This window comes from Myxine glutinosa, chromosome 13 (genome assembly GCF_964187855.1).
Source record: "Myxine glutinosa chromosome 13, kmMyxGlut1.1, whole genome shotgun sequence".
Classification (NCBI taxonomy): domain Eukaryota; kingdom Metazoa; phylum Chordata; class Myxini; order Myxiniformes; family Myxinidae; genus Myxine; species Myxine glutinosa.
The window spans coordinates 60,930,024-60,953,121 of record NC_136273.1 but is presented as its reverse complement, the minus strand read 5'-3'; the positions used below and the strand labels follow the sequence as shown (position 1 = coordinate 60,953,121).

General features: G+C 36.3%; 2 protein-coding genes across 6 annotated transcripts in view; one reads left to right on the top strand and one right to left on the bottom strand.

The window, feature by feature from the left end:
* LOC137438969 (guanine nucleotide exchange factor DBS) overlaps positions 1-23,098 on the bottom strand; it is a 161,978-nt gene that overhangs the window by 35,421 nt on the left and 103,459 nt on the right. The gene's annotated exons all lie outside the window — the stretch shown is intronic.
* Positions 1-23,098, top strand: part of LOC137438472 (uncharacterized) — a 39,893-nt gene that overhangs the window by 12,619 nt on the left and 4,176 nt on the right. The window contains exon 5 of the mRNA XM_078767709.1: positions 22,189-22,197. Within this exon, the coding sequence (XP_078623835.1) occupies positions 22,189-22,197 (9 nt within the window). The remainder of the gene's footprint in view (positions 1-22,188; positions 22,198-23,098) is intronic.

Here is a 23,098-nt window from a genome sequence, read left to right as displayed (position 1 = left end):
ACACATCTATTTATCAAGGAACTCTCAAAGACTTCTGGAAGTATCTCAGCAATTCCAAACACGGATCAGAAATACATTTCATTCACAAAAACAATTCACACATCTCCTATTACTCATATCAGATTTCTTGATACATTTAAATTCATGGCAAGTCCATTGGTTAACTTGGTTCAAAATCTAAAAGAGTTTCCATGTCTTTCAGAGTATTTTTTAGATAAAGATTTTCTAACACAAAAGGGAATTTACCCCTATGACTATATGGACTCATTTGAGAGATTCAATGAAACACAACTTCCTTCAAAAGAAAATTTCTATAACAAATTAAATAATAGTCATATATCTGATAAAGATTATGTACACGCACAAAATGTTTGGGAAAAATATAACATCAAGAATCTTGGCGAGTATCACGATTTGTATCTCAAAACTGATGTGCTTTTATTGGCCGATGTATTTGAAGCCTTTAGATCTGTTTGTCGCACTGGATATGGATTGGATCCTGCTCACTACTACACAGCACCTGGATTGGCCTGGAGTGCGATGTTGAAAATGACAAAACAAGATTTGGATTTGATAACCGATGTTGATATGCTTTTGATGATTGAAAAGGCAAAAAGAGGTGGAATTTCACAAGTCTGCTCGAGTAGATACGCAAAAGCAAATAACAAATATCTTCCAAATTATGATCCAACGAAAGAGAGTTCTTACTTGATGTACTATGACGCGAACAACCTGTATGGCTGGGCAATGTCTCAGGCTCTTCCTTATGGAAAACTTAGATGGGTAAAGGAAAAAGACTACAAAAACGTTTTACAAGATGTATGTATCTCTACACAAAAAGAATTGGATGAAGAAAAAGTTGGTTATTATTTTGAAATTGATTTAAAATATCCAGAGGAACTCCATAACCTACACAAAGATCTCCCATTTGCTTGTGAGAAAGAAAGTCCAAAGAAAGAATGGTTGAGTGATTATCAACGATCGTTTGATATAGGTGAATCAACAGAAAAATTACTTACTACATTATATAACAAGAAAAATTATGTTCTACACCAAAGAAATTTGCGACAATATTTATCAAAAGGTCTAAGAGTAGAGAAGATCCATAGGGTTCTAAAGTTCAATCAAAGTCATTGGTTAAAGGGGTACATTGATTTTAATACACAAAGAAGAACAGAGTCAAAAACAGATTTTGAGAAAGACTTTTATAAATTGATGAATAATGCGGTCTTTGGTAAGACTATGGAGAATGTGAGGAAAAGACAAAATATCAGATTATCAACATCTTGGGAACAAGCATCAAAATTAATTAATAGACCGAGTTTTACTCGAGCTGAGGTCTTTACTGAGAACTTTTGTGCGATCCATTTGATTAAAGAGAGTATTGAAATGAACAAACCTATTTATATTGGGACAACAATTCTTGATTTATCAAAGTCATTAATGTATGATTACTTTTATAATAACTTGAGGAAGAAATATCAAAATGATGTTAATCTACTTTATATGGATACAGATAGTTTTATTTTGAAAATTAATACCAACGATGTTTATTCAGACATGAAAAGAGACATTAATATCTATGACACGAGTAATTACAGTCCAGAGAGTGAGTTGTTCTCTTCTAAAAATAAAAAGGTGATTGGAAAGTTCAAGGATGAATTAGGAGGAAATGTCATGAGTGAATTTGTGGGATTGAGGTCTAAGGCTTATGCTTATAAATACATTGTGAATAACGTTGAAAAAACTGATAAGAAATTAAAAGGTGTAAAGAAAAATGTCATTAAAGAAACAATAAACTTTAAGGATTATTATAACTGTTTAACAACAAAGAAAGAAGAGTTTAGAAAGATTAATGGAATAAGAAGTTATAAACATCAATTATATTCAGAAGAGGTGAATAAGAAAGCATTGGGGGCTTTTGATGATAAGAGGTTTATTTTAGAAAATGGAATTGATAGTCTCCCTTATGGTTATATAAGTATATAAGTGATAAGATATATATAAGTGATAAGATATATATAAGTGATAAGATATATATAAGTGATAAGATATACATAAGTGATAAGATATATATAAGTGATAAGTTAAAAAGGGGGGGTTGGGGATTTTAACGGGCTACCGCCGCCTTTTTTACTATTATATAAATGATAGAACCAAGTATCAACCAGACTAAAGAGTGGAGGTGTAATCAACCTTGGTATATAAATGGAAAACATAATGAATGTGAAAAATATCAAATAGGTATAATTGAAAAGGCAACTGGTAAAAAAATTCACAAAACAAATAAGAGAATTAATTTAAATACCGGTGAATTGGGTAAAAAAGATGGAAATATTTTTGAGTGGACGGAAAACTTTGATGGTTGTCAGGAAAATATATACTTTAATTTAAAAATGGTATGTGGCACTGGAGGTGCTCAAACAAGAACATTGAGGGAGGTTTACCATTTTATCTTAGCTCAGTTAAAATATCTTAATAAAGAACCAAACTCAATCATCTTTTTTGTTAATATATTAGATGGTGAAGAGAGTGGCAAGAGAATTAAATTATTTCCCACGCATAAACAAATATTTGTAGGGTCGTTGTTTGAGTGGGCCATATTCACCAGATGATATTAAGAGTAAAAGGTTAAAAGGTCCATAAGGTCAGAAGGATCACAGGTTCACACAGCATTGTTTAAGTGGTCTAATGAATAAGGATAACATGTCAAAAGGTTAGAAGGTTCGTAAAGAACAGGGTGAGAGAAATATAGGTGTTTAGGGGCAATGAGGGAGGGAAAGAATTAATATGGAAGTGAATGGGTCAAAGATTAATCTGCCAGATGATATGTAGAAGAAGGATGATAGGTCTATAAGAGAAAACAAATATTTGTAGTGTTTGAGTGGTCTAATGAACAACATTAAGGATAGGTACTACAGACAAAAGGTTCATAAAGATGAGGGTGGGAGAAATAGAGGTGTTTATGATTTTTGAAAAAGACAAGGGGGTAAATGACATTAGATAGGGATTTCCCATGTTAAACGGAGGTGTCCCAGAAGCAACATTATTACACTACTCCTTATCCTTCACCTTCCTGCTCTTTTACTTCATTATATAATCTCAGCACCTTATCCTTCACCTTCCTGCTCTTTTACTTTATTATATAATCTCAGCACCTTATCCTTCACCTTCCTGATCTTTTACTTCATCATCTCAGCACCTTATCCTTCACCTTCCTGATGTTTTACTTCATCAGATAATCTCAGCACCTTATGCTTCACCTTCCTGATGTTTTACTTCATCAGATAATCTCAGCACCTTATCCTTCACCTTCCTGATGTTTTACTTCATCATATAATCTCAGCACCTTATCCTTCACCTTCCTGATGTTTTACTTCATTATATAATCTCCGCACCTTATCCTTCACCTTCCTGATGTTTTACTTCATCAGATAATCTCCGCACCTTATCCTTCACCTTCCTGATGTTTTACTTCATCAAATAATCTCAGCACCTTATCCTTCACCTTCCTGATGTTTTACTTCATCAGATAATCTCAGCACCTTATCCCTCACCTTCCTGATGTTTTACTTCATTATATAATCTCAGCACCTTATCCTTCACCTTCCTGATCTTTTACTTCATCATATAATCTCAGCACCTTATCCTTCACCTTCCTGATGTTTTACTTCATCATATAATCTCAGCACCTTATCCTTCACCTTCCTGATGTTTTACTTCATCAGATAATCTCAGCACCTTATCCCTCACCTTCCTGATGTTTTACTTCATTATATAATCTCAGCACTTTATCCTTCACCTTCCTGATGTTTTACTTCATTATATAATCTCAGCACCTTATCCTTCACCTTCCTGATATTTTACTTCATCATATAATCTCAGCACCTTATCCCTCACCTTCCTGATGTTTTACTTCATTATATAATCTCAGCACCTTATCCTTCACCTTCCTGATGTTTTACTTCATTATATAATCTCAGCACCTTATCCTTCACCTTCCTGATGTTTTACTTCATTATATAATCTCAGCACCTTATCCTTCATCTTCCTGATGTTTTACTTCATTATATAATCTCAGCACCTTATCCTTCACCTTCCTGATGTTTTACTTCATTATATAATCTCAGCACCTTATCCTTCACCTTCCTGATGTTTTACTTCATTATATAATCTCAGCACCTTATCCTTCACCTTCCTGATGTTTTACTTCATTATATAATCTCAGCACCTTATCCTTCACCTTCCTGATGTTTTACTTCATTATATAATCTCAGCACCTTATCCTTCACCTTCCTGATGTTTTACTTCATTATATAATCTCAGCACCTTATCCTTCACCTTCCTGATGTTTTACTTCATCAGATAATCTCCGCACCTTATCCTTCACCTTCCTGATGTTTTACTTCATTATATAATCTCCGCACCTTATCCTTCACCTTCCTGATGTTTTACTTCATTATATAATCTCAGCACCTTATCCTTCACCTTCCTGATGTTTTACTTCATTATATAATCTCAGCACCTTATCCTTCATCTTCCTGATGTTTTACTTCATTATATAATCTCAGCACCTTATCCTTCACCTTCCTGATGTTTTACTTCATTATATAATCTCAGCACCTTATCCTTCACCTTCCTGATGTTTTACTTCATCAGATAATCTCAGCACCTTATCCCTCACCTTCCTGATGTTTTACTTCATTATATAATCTCAGCACCTTATCCTTCATCTTCCTGATGTTTTACTTCATTATATAATCTCAGCACCTTATCCTTCACCTTCCTGATGTTTTACTTCATCAGATAATCTCAGCACCTTATCCCTCACCTTCCTGATGTTTTACTTCATCAGATAATCTCCGCACCTTATCCTTCACCTTCCTGATCTTTTACTTCATCATCTCAGCACCTTATCCTTCACCTTCCTGATGTTTTACTTCATCAGATAATCTCAGCACCTTATCCTTCACCTTCCTGATGTTTTACTTCATCAGATAATCTCAGCACCTTATCTTTCACCTTCCTGATGTTTTACTTCATCAGATAATCTCAGCACCTTATCCTTCACCTTCCTGATGTTTTACTTCATCAGATAATCTCAGCACCTTATCTTTCACCTTCCTGATGTTTTACTTCATCAGATAATCTCCGCACCTTATCCTTCACCTTCCTGATGTTTTACTTCATTATATAATCTCCGCACCTTATCCTTCACCTTCCTGATGTTTTACTTCATCAGATAATCTCCGCACCTTATCCTTCACCTTCCTGATGTTTTACTTCATCAAATAATCTCAGCACCTTATCCTTCACCTTCCTGATGTTTTACTTCATTATATAATCTCAGCACCTTATCCTTCACCTTCCTGATGTTTTACTTCATCAAATAATCTCAGCACCTTATCCTTCACCTTCCTGATGTTTTACTTCATTATATAATCTCCGCACATTATCCTTCACCTTCCTGATGTTTTACTTCATCAAATAATCTCAGCACCTTATCCTTCACCTTCCTGATGTTTTACTTCATCAGATAATCTCCGCACCTTATCCTTCACCTTCCTGATGTTTTACTTCATCAGATAATCTCCGCACCTTATCCTTCACCTTCCTGATGTTTTACTTCATTATATAATCTCAGCACCTTATCCTTCACCTTCCTGATGTTTTACTTCATTATATAATCTCAGCACCTTATCCTTCATCTTCCTGATGTTTTACTTCATTATATAATCTCAGCACCTTATCCTTCATCTTCCTGATGTTTTACTTCATCAGATAATCTCAGCACCTTATCCTTCACCTTCCTGATGTTTTACTTCATCATATAATCTCAGCACCTTATCCTTCACCTTCCTGATGTTTTACTTCATCATATAATCTCAGCACCTTATCCCTCACATTCCTGATGTTTTACTTCATTATATAATCTCAGCACCTTATCCTTCACCTTCCTGATGTTTTACTTTATCAGATAATCTCAGCACCTTATCCTTCACCTTCCTGATGTTTTACTTCATTATATAATCTCAGCACCTTATCCTTCACCTTCCTGATGTTTTACTTCATCATATAATCTCAGCACCTTATCCCTCACATTCCTGATGTTTTACTTCATTATATAATCTCAGCACCTTATCCTTCACCTTCCTGATGTTTTACTTCATCAGATAATCTCAGCACCTTATCCCTCACCTTCCTGATGTTTTACTTTATCAGATAATCTCAGCACCTTATCCTTCACCTTCCTGATGTTTTACTTTATCAGATAATCTCAGCACCTTATCCTTCACCTTCCTGATGTTTTACTTCATCAGATAATCTCAGCACCTTATCCCTCACCTTCCTGATGTTTTACTTCATTATATAATCTCAGCACCTTATCCTTCACCTTCCTGATCTTTTACTTCATCATATAATCTCAGCACCTTATCCTTCACCTTCCTGATGTTTTACTTCATCATATAATCTCAGCACCTTATCCTTCACCTTCCTGATGTTTTACTTCATCAGATAATCTCAGCACCTTATCCCTCACCTTCCTGATGTTTTACTTCATTATATAATCTCAGCACCTTATCCTTCACCTTCCTGATATTTTACTTCATCATATAATCTCAGCACCTTATCCTTCACCTTCCTGATGTTTTACTTCATTATATAATCTCAGCACCTTATCCTTCACCTTCCTGATATTTTACTTCATCATATAATCTCAGCACCTTATCCCTCACCTTCCTGATGTTTTACTTCATTATATAATCTCAGCACCTTATCCTTCACCTTCCTGATGTTTTACTTCATTATATAATCTCAGCACCTTATCCTTCATCTTCCTGATGTTTTACTTCATTATATAATCTCAGCACCTTATCCTTCACCTTCCTGATGTTTTACTTCATTATATAATCTCAGCACCTTATCCTTCACCTTCCTGATGTTTTACTTCATCAGATAATCTCCGCACCTTATCCTTCACCTTCCTGATGTTTTACTTCATTATATAATCTCCGCACCTTATCCTTCACCTTCCTGATGTTGAACTTCATTATATAATCTCAGCACCTTATCCTTCACCTTCCTGATGTTTTACTTCATTATATAATCTCAGCACCTTATCCTTCATCTTCCTGATGTTTTACTTCATTATATAATCTCAGCACCTTATCCTTCACCTTCCTGATGTTTTACTTCATTATATAATCTCAGCACCTTATCCTTCACCTTCCTGATGTTTTACTTCATCAGATAATCTCAGCACCTTATCCCTCACCTTCCTGATGTTTTACTTCATCAGATAATCTCCGCACCTTATCCTTCACCTTCCTGATGTTTTACTTCATTATATAATCTCCGCACCTTATCCTTCACCTTCCTGATGTTTTACTTCATCATATAATCTCAGCACCTTATCCCTCACCTTGCTGATGTTTTACTTCATCATATAATCTCAGCACCTTACACCTCACCTTCCTGATGTTTTACTTCATTATATAATCTCAGCACCTTATCCTTCACCTTCCTGATGTTTTACTTCATCATATAATCTCAGCACCTTATCCTTCACCTTCCTGATGTTTTACTTCATCATATAATCTCAGCACCTTATCCTTCACCTTCCTGATATTTTACTTCATTATATAATCTCCGCACCTTATCCTTCACCTTCCTGATGTTTTACTTCATCAGATAATCTCCGCACCTTATCCTTCACCTTCCTGATGTTTTACTTCATCATATAATCTCAGCACCTTATCCTTCACCTTCCTGATGTTTTACTTCATCATATAATCTCAGCACCTTATCCTTCACCTTCCTGATGTTTTACTTCATTATATAATCTCAGCACCTTATCCTTCACCTTCCTGATGTTTTACTTCATTATATAATCTCAGCACCTTATCCTTCACCTTCCTGATGTTTTACTTCATCATATAATCTCAGCACATTTTCCCTCACCTTCCTGATCTTTTACTTCATCATATAATCTCAGCACCTTATCCTTCACTTTCCTGCTCTCTTACTTCATCATATAATCTCAGCACCTTATCCCTCACCTTCTTGCTCTCTTACTTCATCATATAATCTCAGCACCTTATCCCTCACCTTCCTGCTCTCTTACTTCATCATATAATCTCAGCACCTTATCCCTCACCTTCCTGATCTTTTACTTCATCAGATAATCTCAGCACCTTATCCTTCACCTTCCTGATGTTTTACTTCATCAGATAATCTCCGCACCTTATCCTTCACCTTCCTGATGTTTTACTTCATTATATAATCTCCGCACCTTATCCTTCACCTTCCTGATGTTTTACTTCATCATATAATCTCAGCACCTTATCCCTCACCTTGCTGATGTTTTACTTCATCATATAATCTCAGCACCTTACACCTCACCTTCCTGATGTTTTACTTCATTATATAATCTCAGCACCTTATCCTTCACCTTCCTGATGTTTTACTTCATTATATAATCTCAGCACCTTATCCTTCACCTTCCTGATGTTTTACTTCATTATATAATCTCAGCACCTTATCCTTCACCTTCCTGATGTTTTACTTCATTATATAATCTCAGCACCTTATCCTTCATCTTCCTGATGTTTTACTTCATTATATAATCTCAGCACCTTATCCTTCACCTTCCTGATCTTTTACTTCATCATCTCAGCACCTTATCCTTCACCTTCCTGATGTTTTACTTCATCAGATAATCTCAGCACCTTATCCTTCACCTTCCTGATGTTTTACTTCATCATATAATCTCAGCACCTTATCCTTCACCTTCCTGATGTTTTACTTCATCATATAATCTCAGCACCTTATCCTTCACCTTCCTGATGTTTTACTTCATCAGATAATCTCAGCACCTTATCCTTCACCTTCCTGATGTTTTACTTCATCAGATAATCTCAGCACCTTATCTTTCACCTTCCTGATGTTTTACTTCATCAGATAATCTCAGCACCTTATCCTTCACCTTCCTGATGTTTTACTTCATTATATAATCTCCGCACCTTATCCTTCACCTTCCTGATGTTTTACTTCATCAGATAATCTCCGCACCTTATCCTTCACCTTCCTGATGTTTTACTTCATCAAATAATCTCAGCACCTTATCCTTCACCTTCCTGATGTTTTACTTCATTATATAATCTCAGCACCTTATCCTTCACCTTCCTGATGTTTTACTTCATCAGATAATCTCCGCACCTTATCCTTCACCTTCCTGATGTTTTACTTCATCAGATAATCTCCGCACCTTATCCTTCACCTTCCTGATGTTTTACTTCATCAAATAATCTCAGCACCTTATCCTTCACCTTCCTGATGTTTTACTTCATTATATAATCTCAGCACCTTATCCTTCACCTTCCTGATGTTTTACTTCATCAGATAATCTCCGCACCTTATCCTTCACCTTCCTGATGTTTTACTTCATCAAATAATCTCAGCACCTTATCCTTCACCTTCCTGATGTTTTACTTCATTATATAATCTCAGCACCTTATCCTTCACTTTCCTGATGTTTTACTTCATTATATAATCTCAGCACCTTATCCTTCACCTTCCTGATGTTTTACTTCATCAGATAATCTCCGCACCTTATCCTTCACCTTCCTGATGTTTTACTTCATCAGATAATCTCCGCACCTTATCCTTCACCTTCCTGATGTTTTACTTCATCAAATAATCTCAGCACCTTATCCTTCACCTTCCTGATGTTTTACTTCATTATATAATCTCAGCACCTTATCCTTCACTTTCCTGATGTTTTACTTCATTATATAATCTCAGCACCTTATCCTTCATCTTCCTGATGTTTTACTTCATTATATAATCTCAGCACCTTATCCTTCACCTTCCTGATGTTTTACTTCATCAGATAATCTCAGCACCTTATCCTTCACCTTCCTGATGTTTTACTTCATCATATAATCTCAGCACCTTATCCTTCACCTTCCTGATGTTTTACTTCATCATATAATCTCAGCACCTTATCCCTCACATTCCTGATGTTTTACTTCATTATATAATCTCAGCACCTTATCCTTCACCTTCCTGATGTTTTACTTCATCATATAATCTCAGCACCTTATCCTTCACCTTCCTGATGTTTTACTTCATTATATAATCTCAGCACCTTATCCTTCACCTTCCTGATGTTTTACTTCATCAGATAATCTCAGCACCTTATCCTTCACCTTCCTGATGTTTTACTTTATCAAATAATCTCCGCACCTTATCCTTCACCTTCCTGATGTTTTACTTCATCAGATAATCTCAGCACCTTATCCTTCACCTTCCTGATGTTTTACTTCATCATATAATCTCAGCACCTTATCCTTCACCTTCCTGATGTTTTACTTCATCATATAATCTCAGCACCTTATCCTTCACCTTCCTGATATTTTACTTCATTATATAATCTCCGCACCTTATCCTTCACCTTCCTGATGTTTTACTTCATCAGATAATCTCCGCACCTTATCCTTCACCTTCCTGATGTTTTACTTCATCATATAATCTCAGCACCTTATCCTTCACCTTCCTGATGTTTTACTTCATCATATAATCTCAGCACCTTATCCTTCACCTTCCTGATGTTTTACTTCATTATATAATCTCAGCACCTTATCCTTCACCTTCCTGATGTTTTACTTCATTATATAATCTCAGCACCTTATCCTTCACCTTCCTGATGTTTTACTTCATCATATAATCTCAGCACCTTATCCCTCACCTTCCTGATGTTTTACTTCATCATATAATCTCAGCACATTTTCCCTCACCTTCCTGATCTTTTACTTCATCATATAATCTCAGCACCTTATCCTTCACTTTCCTGCTCTCTTACTTCATCATATAATCTCAGCACCTTATCCCTCACCTTCCTGCTCTCTTACTTCATCATATAATCTCAGCACCTTATCCCTCACCTTCCTGCTCTCTTACTTCATCATATAATCTCAGCACCTTATCCCTCACCTTCCTGATCTTTTACTTCATCATATAATCTCAGCACTTTATCCCTCACCTTCCTGTTTCATCATATAATCTCAGCACCTTATCCTTCACCTTCCTGCTCTCTTACTTCATCATATAATCTCAGCACCTTATCCCTCACCTTCCTGCTCTCTTACTTCATCATATAATCTCAGCACCTTATCCTTCACCTTCCTGCTCTCTTACTTCATCATATAATCTCAGCACCTTATCCTTCACCTTCCTGCTCTCTTACTTCATCATATAATCTCAGCACCTTATCCCTCACCTTCCTGATCTTTTACTTCATCATATAATCTCAGCACTTTATCCCTCACCTTCCTGTTTCATCATATAATCTCAGCACCTTATCCTTCACCTTCCTGATGTTTTACTTCATTATATAATCTCATCACCTTATCCTTCACCTTCCTGATATTTTACTTCATCATATAATCTCAGCACCTTATCCCTCACCTTCCTGATGTTTTACTTCATTATATAATCTCAGCACCTTATCCTTCACCTTCCTGATGTTTTACTTCATTATATAATCTCAGCACCTTATCCTTCACCTTCCTGATGTTTTACTTCATTATATAATCTCAGCACCTTATCCTTCATCTTCCTGATGTTTTACTTCATTATATAATCTCAGCACCTTATCCTTCACCTTCCTGATGTTTTACTTCATTATATAATCTCAGCACCTTATCCTTCACCTTCCTGATGTTTTACTTCATCAGATAATCTCAGCACCTTATCCCTCACCTTCCTGATGTTTTACTTCATCAGATAATCTCCGCACCTTATCCTTCACCTTCCTGATGTTTTACTTCATTATATAATCTCCGCACCTTATCCTTCACCTTCCTGATGTTTTACTTCATCAGATAATCTCCGCACCTTATCCTTCACCTTCCTGATGTTTTACTTCATCATATAATCTCAGCACCTTATCCCTCACCTTGCTGATGTTTTACTTCATCATATAATCTCAGCACCTTATCCTTCACCTTCCTGATGTTTTACTTCATTATATAATCTCAGCACCTTATCCTTCACCTTCCTGATGTTTTACTTCATTATATAATCTCAGCACCTTATCCTTCACCTTCCTGATGTTTTACTTCATTATATAATCTCAGCACCTTATCCTTCACCTTCCTGATGTTTTACTTCATTATATAATCTCAGCACCTTATCCTTCACCTTCCTGATCTTTTACTTCATCATCTCAGCACCTTATCCTTCACCTTCCTGATGTTTTACTTCATCAGATAATCTCAGCACCTTATCCTTCACCTTCCTGATGTTTTACTTCATCATATAATCTCAGCACCTTATCCTTCACCTTCCTGCTCTTTTACTTCATTATATAATCTCAGCACCTTATCCTTCACCTTCCTGATCTTTTACTTCATCATCTCAGCACCTTATCCTTCACCTTCCTGATGTTTTACTTCATCAGATAATCTCAGCACCTTATCCTTCACCTTCCTGATGTTTTATTTCATCAGATAATCTCAGCACCTTATCCTTCACCTTCCTGATGTTTTACTTCATCAGATAATCTCAGCACCTTATCCTTCACCTTCCTGATGTTTTACTTCATTATATAATCTCCGCACCTTATCCTTCACCTTCCTGATGTTTTACTTCATCAGATAATCTCCGCACCTTATCCTTCACCTTCCTGATGTTTTACTTCATCAAATAATCTCAGCACCTTATCCTTCACCTTCCTGATGTTTTACTTCATTATATAATCTCAGCACCTTATCCTTCACCTTCCTGATGTTTTACTTCATTATATAATCTCAGCACCTTATCCTTCATCTTCCTGATGTTTTACTTCATTATATAATCTCAGCACCTTATCCTTCACCTTCCTGATGTTTTACTTCATTATATAATCTCAGCACCTTATCCTTCACCTTCCTGATGTTTTACTTCATTATATAATCTCAGCACCTTATCCTTCATCTTCCTGATGTTTTACTTCATTATATAATCTCAGCACCTTATCCTTCATCTTCCTGATGTTTTACTTCATCAGATAATCTCAGCACCTTATCCTTCACATTCCTGATGTTTTACTTCATCATATAATCTCAGCACCTTATCCTTCACCTTCCTGATGTTTTACTTCATCATATAATCTCAGCACCTTATCCTTCATCTTCCTGATGTTTTACTTCATTATATAATCTCAGCACCTTATCCCTCACCTTCCTGATGTTTTACTTCATTATATAATCTCAGCACCTTATCCTTCATCTTCCTGATGTTTTACTTCATTATATAATCTCAGCACCTTATCCTTCATCTTCCTGATGTTTTACTTCATCAGATAATCTCAGCACCTTATCCCTCACATTCCTGATGTTTTACTTCATTATATAATCTCAGCACCTTATCCTTCACCTTCCTGATGTTTTATTTCATTATATAATCTCAGCACCTTATCCTTCACCTTCCTGATGTTTTATTTCATTATATAATCTCAGCACCTTATCCCTCACATTCCTGATGTTTTACTTCATTATATAATCTCAGCACCTTATCCTTCATCTTCCTGATGTTTTACTTCATCAGATAATCTCAGCACCTTATCCCTCACATTCCTGATGTTTTACTTCATTATATAATCTCAGCACCTTATCCTTCACCTTCCTGATGTTTTACTTCATCATATAATCTCAGCACCTTATCCTTCACCTTCCTGATGTTTTACTTCATCATATAATCTCAGCACCTTATCCTTCACCTTCCTGATGTTTTACTTCATCATATAATCTCAGCACCTTATCCCTCACATTCCTGATGTTTTACTTCATTATATAATCTCAGCACCTTATCCTTCACCTTCCTGATGTTTTACTTCATCAGATAATCTCAGCACCTTATCCTTCACCTTCCTGATGTTTTACTTCATCATATAATCTCAGCACCTTATCCTTCACCTTCCTGATGTTTTACTTCATCAGATAATCTCAGCACCTTATCCTTCACCTTCCTGATGTTTTACTTCATCATATAATCTCAGCACCTTATCCTTCACCTTCCTGATGTTTTACTTCATTATATAATCTCAGCACCTTATCCTTCACCTTCCTGATGTTTTACTTCATTATATAATCTCAGCACCTTATCCTTCACCTTCCTGATGTTTTACTTCATTATATAATCTCAGCACCTTATCCTTCACCTTCCTGATGTTTTACTTCATCAGATAATCTCAGCACCTTATCCTTCACCTTCCTGATGTTTTACTTTATCAGATAATCTCCGCACCTTATCCTTCACCTTCCTGATGTTTTACTTCATCAGATAATCTCAGCACCTTATCCTTCACCTTCCTGATGTTTTACTTCATGATATAATCTCCGCACCTTATCCTTCACCTTCCTGATGTTTTACTTTATCAGATAATCTCAGCACCTTATCCTTCACCTTCCTGATGTTTTACTTCATCAGATAATCTCAGCACCTTATCCTTCACCTTCCTGATGTTTTACTTCATGATATAATCTCCGCACCTTATCCTTCACCTTCCTGATGTTTTACTTCATCAGATAATCTCCGCACCTTATCCTTCACCTTCCTGATGTTTTACTTCATTATATAATCTCAGCACCTTATCCTTCACCTTCCTGATGTTTTACTTCATCAGATAATCTCCGCACCTTATCCTTCACCTTCCTGATGTTTTACTTCATCATATAATCTCAGCACCTTATCCTTCACCTTCCTGATGTTTTACTTCATCATATAATCTCAGCACCTTTTCCTTCACCTTCCTGATGTTTTACTTCATTATATAATCTCAGCACCTTATCCTTCACCTTCCTGATGTTTTACTTCATTATATAATCTCAGCACCTTATCCTTCACCTTCCTGATGTTTTACTTCATCATATAATCTCAGCACCTTATCCCTCACCTTCCTGATGTTTTACTTCATCATATAATCTCAGCACATTTTCCCTCACCTTCCTGATCTTTTACTTCATCATATAATCTCAGCACCTTATCCTTCACTTTCCTGCTCTCTTACTTCATCATATAATCTCAGCACCTTATCCCTCACCTTCCTGCTCTCTTACTTCATCATATAATCTCAGCACCTTATCCCTCACCTTCCTGCTCTCTTACTTCATCATATAATCTCAGCACCTTATCCCTCACCTTCCTGATCTTTTACTTCATCATATAATCTCAGCACCTTATCCTTCACCTTCCTGCTCTCTTACTTCATCATATAATCTCAGCACCTTATCCCTCACCTTCCTGCTCTCTTACTTCATCATATAATCTCAGCACCTTATCCTTCACCTTCCTGCTCTCTTACTTCATCATATAATCTCAGCACCTTATCCTTCACCTTCCTGCTCTCTTACTTCATCATATAATCTCAGCACCTTATCCCTCACCTTCCTGATCTTTTACTTCATCATATAATCTCAGCACTTTATCCCTCACCTTCCTGTTTCATCATATAATCTCAGCACCTTATCCTTCACCTTCCTGATGTTTTACTTCATTATATAATCTCAGCACCTTATCCTTCACCTTCCTGATATTTTACTTCATCATATAATCTCAGCACCTTATCCCTCACCTTCCTGATGTTTTACTTCATTATATAATCTCAGCACCTTATCCTTCACCTTCCTGATGTTTTACTTCATTATATAATCTCAGCACCTTATCCTTCACCTTCCTGATGTTTTACTTCATTATATAATCTCAGCACCTTATCCTTCATCTTCCTGATGTTTTACTTCATTATATAATCTCAGCACCTTATCCTTCACCTTCCTGATGTTTTACTTCATTATATAATCTCAGCACCTTATCCTTCACCTTCCTGATGTTTTACTTCATCAGATAATCTCAGCACCTTATCCCTCACCTTCCTGATGTTTTACTTCATCAGATAATCTCCGCACCTTATCCTTCACCTTCCTGATGTTTTACTTCATTATATAATCTCCGCACCTTATCCTTCACCTTCCTGATGTTTTACTTCATCAGATAATCTCCGCACCTTATCCTTCACCTTCCTGATGTTTTACTTCATCATATAATCTCAGCACCTTATCCCTCACCTTGCTGATGTTTTACTTCATCATATAATCTCAGCACCTTATCCTTCACCTTCCTGATGTTTTACTTCATTATATAATCTCAGCACCTTATCCTTCACCTTCCTGATGTTTTACTTCATTATATAATCTCAGCACCTTATCCTTCACCTTCCTGATGTTTTACTTCATTATATAATCTCAGCACCTTATCCTTCACCTTCCTGATGTTTTACTTCATTATATAATCTCAGCACCTTATCCTTCACCTTCCTGATCTTTTACTTCATCATCTCAGCACCTTATCCTTCACCTTCCTGTTGTTTTACTTCATCAGATAATCTCAGCACCTTATCCTTCACCTTCCTGATGTTTTACTTCATCATATAATCTCAGCACCTTATCCTTCACCTTCCTGCTCTTTTACTTCATTATATAATCTCAGCACCTTATCCTTCACCTTCCTGATCTTTTACTTCATCATCTCAGCACCTTATCCTTCACCTTCCTGATGTTTTACTTCATCAGATAATCTCAGCACCTTATCCTTCACCTTCCTGATGTTTTATTTCATCAGATAATCTCAGCACCTTATCCTTCACCTTCCTGATGTTTTACTTCATCATATAATCTCAGCACCTTATCTTTCACCTTCCTGATGTTTTACTTCATCAGATAATCTCAGCACCTTATCCTTCACCTTCCTGATGTTTTACTTCATCAGATAATCTCCGCACCTTATCCTTCACCTTCCTGATGTTTTACTTCATCAGATAATCTCCGCACCTTATCCTTCACCTTCCTGATGTTTTACTTTATCAGATAATCTCCGCACCTTATCCTTCACCTTCCTGATGTTTTACTTCATCAGATAATCTCAGCACCTTATCCTTCACCTTCCTGATGTTTTACTTCATGATATAATCTCCGCACCTTATCCTTCACCTTCCTGATGTTTTACTTTATCAGATAATCTCAGCACCTTATCCTTCACCTTCCTGATGTTTTACTTCATTATATAATCTCAGCACCTTATCCTTCACCTTCCTGATGTTTTACTTCATTATATAATCTCAGCACCTTATCCTTCATCTTCCTGATGTTTTACTTCATTATATAATCTCAGCACCTTATCCTTCATCTTCCTGATGTTTTACTTCATTATATAATCTCAGCACCTTATCCTTCATCTTCCTGATGTTTTACTTCATCAGATAATCTCAGCACCTTATCCTTCACATTCCTGATGTTTTACTTCATCATATAATCTCAGCACCTTATCCTTCACCTTCCTGATGTTTTACTTCATCATATAATCTCAGCACCTTATCCTTCATCTTCCTGATGTTTTACTTCATTATATAATCTCAGCACCTTATCCCTCACCTTCCTGATGTTTTACTTCATTATATAATCTCAGCACCTTATCCTTCATCTTCCTGATGTTTTACTTCATTATATAATCTCAGCACCTTATCCTTCATCTTCCTGATGTTTTACTTCATCAGATAATCTCAGCACCTTATCCCTCACATTCCTGATGTTTTACTTCATTATATAATCTCAGCACCTTATCCTTCACCTTCCTGATGTTTTATTTCATTATATAATCTCAGCACCTTATCCCTCACCTTCCTGATGTTTTACTTCATTATATAATCTCAGCACCTTATCCTTCATCTTCCTGATGTTTTACTTCATTATATAATCTCAGCACCTTATCCTTCATCTTCCTGATGTTTTACTTCATCAGATAATCTCAGCACCTTATCCCTCACATTCCTGATGTTTTACTTCATTATATAATCTCAGCACCTTATCCTTCACCTTCCTGATGTTTTATTTCATTATATAATCTCAGCACCTTATCCTTCACCTTCCTGATGTTTTATTTCATTATATAATCTCAGCACCTTATCCCTCACATTCCTGATGTTTTACTTCATTATATAATCTCAGCACCTTATCCTTCATCTTCCTGATGTTTTACTTCATCAGATAATCTCAGCACCTTATCCCTCACATTCCTGATGTTTTACTTCATTATATAATCTCAGCACCTTATCCTTCACCTTCCTGATGTTTTACTTCATCATATAATCTCAGCACCTTATCCTTCACCTTCCTGATGTTTTACTTCATCATATAATCTCAGCACCTTATCCTTCACCTTCCTGATGTTTTACTTCATTATATAATCTCAGCACCTTATCCTTCACCTTCCTGATGTTTTACTTCATCATATAATCTCAGCACCTTATCCCTCACATTCCTGATGTTTTACTTCATTATATAATCTCAGCACCTTATCCTTCACCTTCCTGATGTTTTACTTCATCAGATAATCTCAGCACCTTATCCTTCACCTTCCTGATGTTTTACTTCATCATATAATCTCAGCACCTTATCCTTCACCTTCCTGATGTTTTACTTCATTATATAATCTCAGCACCTTATCCTTCACCTTCCTGATGTTTTACTTCATCAGATAATCTCAGCACCTTATCCTTCACCTTCCTGATGTTTTACTTCATCATATAATCTCAGCACCTTATCCTTCACCTTCCTGATGTTTTATTTCATCATATAATCTCAGCACCTTATCCCTCACATTCCTGATGTTTTACTTCATTATATAATCTCAGCACCTTATCCTTCACCTTCCTGATGTTTTACTTCATCAGATAATCTCAGCACCTTATCCTTCACCTTCCTGATGTTTTACTTCATCATATAATCTCAGCACCTTATCCTTCACCTTCCTGATGTTTTACTTCATTATATAATCTCAGCACCTTATCCTTCACCTTCCTGATGTTTTACTTCATTATATAATCTCAGCACCTTATCCTTCACCTTCCTGATGTTTTACTTCATTATATAATCTCAGCACCTTATCCTTCACCTTCCTGATGTTTTACTTCATCAGATAATCTCAGCACCTTATCCTTCACCTTCCTGATGTTTTACTTTATCAGATAATCTCCGCACCTTATCCTTCACCTTCCTGATGTTTTACTTCATCAGATAATCTCAGCACCTTATCCTTCACCTTCCTGATGTTTTACTTCATGATATAATCTCCGCACCTTATCCTTCACCTTCCTGATGTTTTACTTTATCAGATAATCTCAGCACCTTATCCTTCACCTTCCTGATGTTTTACTTCATCAGATAATCTCAGCACCTTATCCTTCACCTTCCTGATGTTTTACTTCATGATATAATCTCCGCACCTTATCCTTCACCTTCCTGATGTTTTACTTCATCAGATAATCTCCGCACCTTATCCTTCACCTTCCTGATGTTTTACTTCATTATATAATCTCAGCACCTTATCCTTCACCTTCCTGATGTTTTACTTCATCAGATAATCTCCGCACCTTATCCTTCACCTTCCTGATGTTTTACTTCATCATATAATCTCAGCACCTTATCCTTCACCTTCCTGATGTTTTACTTCATCATATAATCTCAGCACCTTTTCCTTCACCTTCCTGATGTTTTACTTCATTATATAATCTCAGCACCTTATCCTTCACCTTCCTGATGTTTTACTTCATTATATAATCTCAGCACCTTATCCTTCACCTTCCTGATGTTTTACTTCATCATATAATCTCAGCACCTTATCCCTCACCTTCCTGATGTTTTACTTCATCATATAATCTCAGCACATTTTCCCTCACCTTCCTGATCTTTTACTTCATCATATAATCTCAGCACCTTATCCTTCACTTTCCTGCTCTCTTACTTCATCATATAATCTCAGCACCTTATCCCTCACCTTCCTGCTCTCTTACTTCATCATATAATCTCAGCACCTTATCCCTCACCTTCCTGCTCTCTTACTTCATCATATAATCTCAGCACCTTATCCCTCACCTTCCTGATCTTTTACTTCATCATATAATCTCAGCACCTTATCCTTCACCTTCCTGCTCTCTTACTTCATCATATAATCTCAGCACCTTATCCCTCACCTTCCTGCTCTCTTACTTCATCATATAATCTCAGCACCTTATCCTTCACCTTCCTGCTCTCTTACTTCATCATATAATCTCAGCACCTTATCCTTCACCTTCCTGCTCTCTTACTTCATCATATAATCTCAGCACCTTATCCCTCACCTTCCTGATCTTTTACTTCATCATATAATCTCAGCACTTTATCCCTCACCTTCCTGTTTCATCATATAATCTCAGCACCTTATCCTTCACCTTCCTGATGTTTTACTTCATTATATAATCTCAGCACCTTATCCTTCACCTTCCTGATATTTTACTTCATCATATAATCTCAGCACCTTATCCCTCACCTTCCTGATGTTTTACTTCATTATATAATCTCAGCACCTTATCCTTCACCTTCCTGATGTTTTACTTCATTATATAATCTCAGCACCTTATCCTTCACCTTCCTGATGTTTTACTTCATTATATAATCTCAGCACCTTATCCTTCATCTTCCTGATGTTTTACTTCATTATATAATCTCAGCACCTTATCCTTCACCTTCCTGATGTTTTACTTCATTATATAATCTCAGCACCTTATCCTTCACCTTCCTGATGTTTTACTTCATCAGATAATCTCAGCACCTTATCCCTCACCTTCCTGATGTTTTACTTCATCAGATAATCTCCGCACCTTATCCTTCACCTTCCTGATGTTTTACTTCATTATATAATCTCCGCACCTTATCCTTCACCTTCCTGATGTTTTACTTCATCAGATAATCTCCGCACCTTATCCTTCACCTTCCTGATGTTTTACTTCATCATATAATCTCAGCACCTTATCCCTCACCTTGCTGATGTTTTACTTCATCATATAATCTCAGCACCTTATCCTTCACCTTCCTGATGTTTTACTTCATCAGATAATCTCCGCACCTTATCCTTCACCTTCCTGATGTTTTACTTCATCAGATAATCTCCGCACCTTATCCTTCACCTTCCTGATGTTTTACTTCATCAGATAATCTCCGCACCTTATCCTTCACCTTCCTGATGTTTTACTTCATCAAATAATCTCAGCACCTTATCCTTCACCTTCCTGATGTTTTACTTCATTATATAATCTCAGCACCTTATCCTTCACCTTCCTGATGTTTTACTTCATTATATAATCTCAGCACCTTATCCTTCATCTTCCTGATGTTTTACTTCATTATATAATCTCAGCACCTTATCCTTCATCTTCCTGATGTTTTACTTCATTATATAATCTCAGCACCTTATCCTTCACCTTCCTGATGTTTTACTTCATCATATAATCTCAGCACCTTATCCTTCATCTTCCTGATGTTTTACTTCATCAGATAATCTCAGCACCTTATCCCTCACATTCCTGATGTTTTACTTCATTATATAATCTCAGCACCTTATCCTTCACCTTCCTGATGTTTTATTTCATTATATAATCTCAGCACCTTATCCTTCACCTTCCTGATGTTTTATTTCATTATATAATCTCAGCACCTTATCCCTCACATTCCTGATGTTTTACTTCATTATATAATCTCAGCACCTTATCCTTCACCTTCCTGATGTTTTACTTCATCAGATAATCTCAGCACCTTATCCTTCACCTTCCTGATGTTTTATTTCATTATATAATCTCAGCACCTTATCCTTCACCTTCCTGATGTTTTACTTCATCATATAATCTCAGCACCTTATCCCTCACATTCCTGATGTTTTACTTCATTATATAATCTCAGCACCTTATCCTTCACCTTCCTGATGTTTTACTTCATCAGATAATCTCAGCACCTTATCCTTCACCTTCCTGATGTTTTACTTCATCATATAATCTCAGCACCTTATCCTTCACCTTCCTGATGTTTTACTTCATTATATAATCTCAGCACCTTATCCTTCACCTTCCTGATGTTTTACTTCATTATATAATCTCAGCACCTTATCCTTCACCTTCCTGATGTTTTACTTCATCAGATAATCTCAGCACCTTATCCTTCACCTTCCTGATGTTTTACTTTATCAGATAATCTCAGCAACTTATCCTTCACCTTCCTGATGTTTTACTTCATGATATAATCTCCGCACCTTATCCTTCACCTTCCTGATGTTTTACTTTATCAGATAATCTCAGCAACTTATCCTTCACCTTCCTGATGTTTTACTTCATGATATAATCTCCGCACCTTATCCTTCACCTTCCTGATGTTTTACTTTATCAGATAATCTCAGCACCTTATCCTTCACCTTCCTGATGTTTTACTTCATCAGATAATCTCAGCACCTTATCCTTCACCTTCCTGATGTTTTACTTCATGATATAATCTCCGCACCTTATCCTTCACCTTCCTGATGTTTTACTTCATCAGATAATCTCCGCACCTTATCCTTCACCTTCCTGATGTTTTACTTCATTATATAATCTCAGCACCTTATCCTTCACCTTCCTGATGTTTTACTTCATCATATAATCTCAGCACCTTATCCTTCACCTTCCTGATGTTTTACTTCATCAGATAATCTCAGCACCTTATCCTTCACCTTCCTGATGTTTTACTTCATTATATAATCTCAGCACCTTATCCTTCACCTTCCTGATGTTTTACTTCATCATATAATCTCAGCACCTTATCCTTCACCTTCCTGATGTTTTACTTCATCATATAATCTCAGCACCTTATCCTTCACCTTCCTGATGTTTTACTTCATCAGATAATCTCCGCACCTTATCCTTCACCTTCCTGATGTTTTACTTCATTATATAATCTCAGCACCTTATCCTTCACCTTCCTGATGTTTTACTTCATCAGATAATCTCCGCACCTTATCCTTCACCTTCCTGATGTTTTACTTCATCAAATAATCTCAGCACCTTATCCTTCACCTTCCTGATGTTTTACTTCATTATATAATCTCAGCACCTTATCCTTCACCTTCCTGATGTTTTACTTCATTATATAATCTCAGCACCTTATCCTTCACCTTCCTGATGTTTTACTTCATTATATAATCTCAGCACCTTATCCTTCACCTT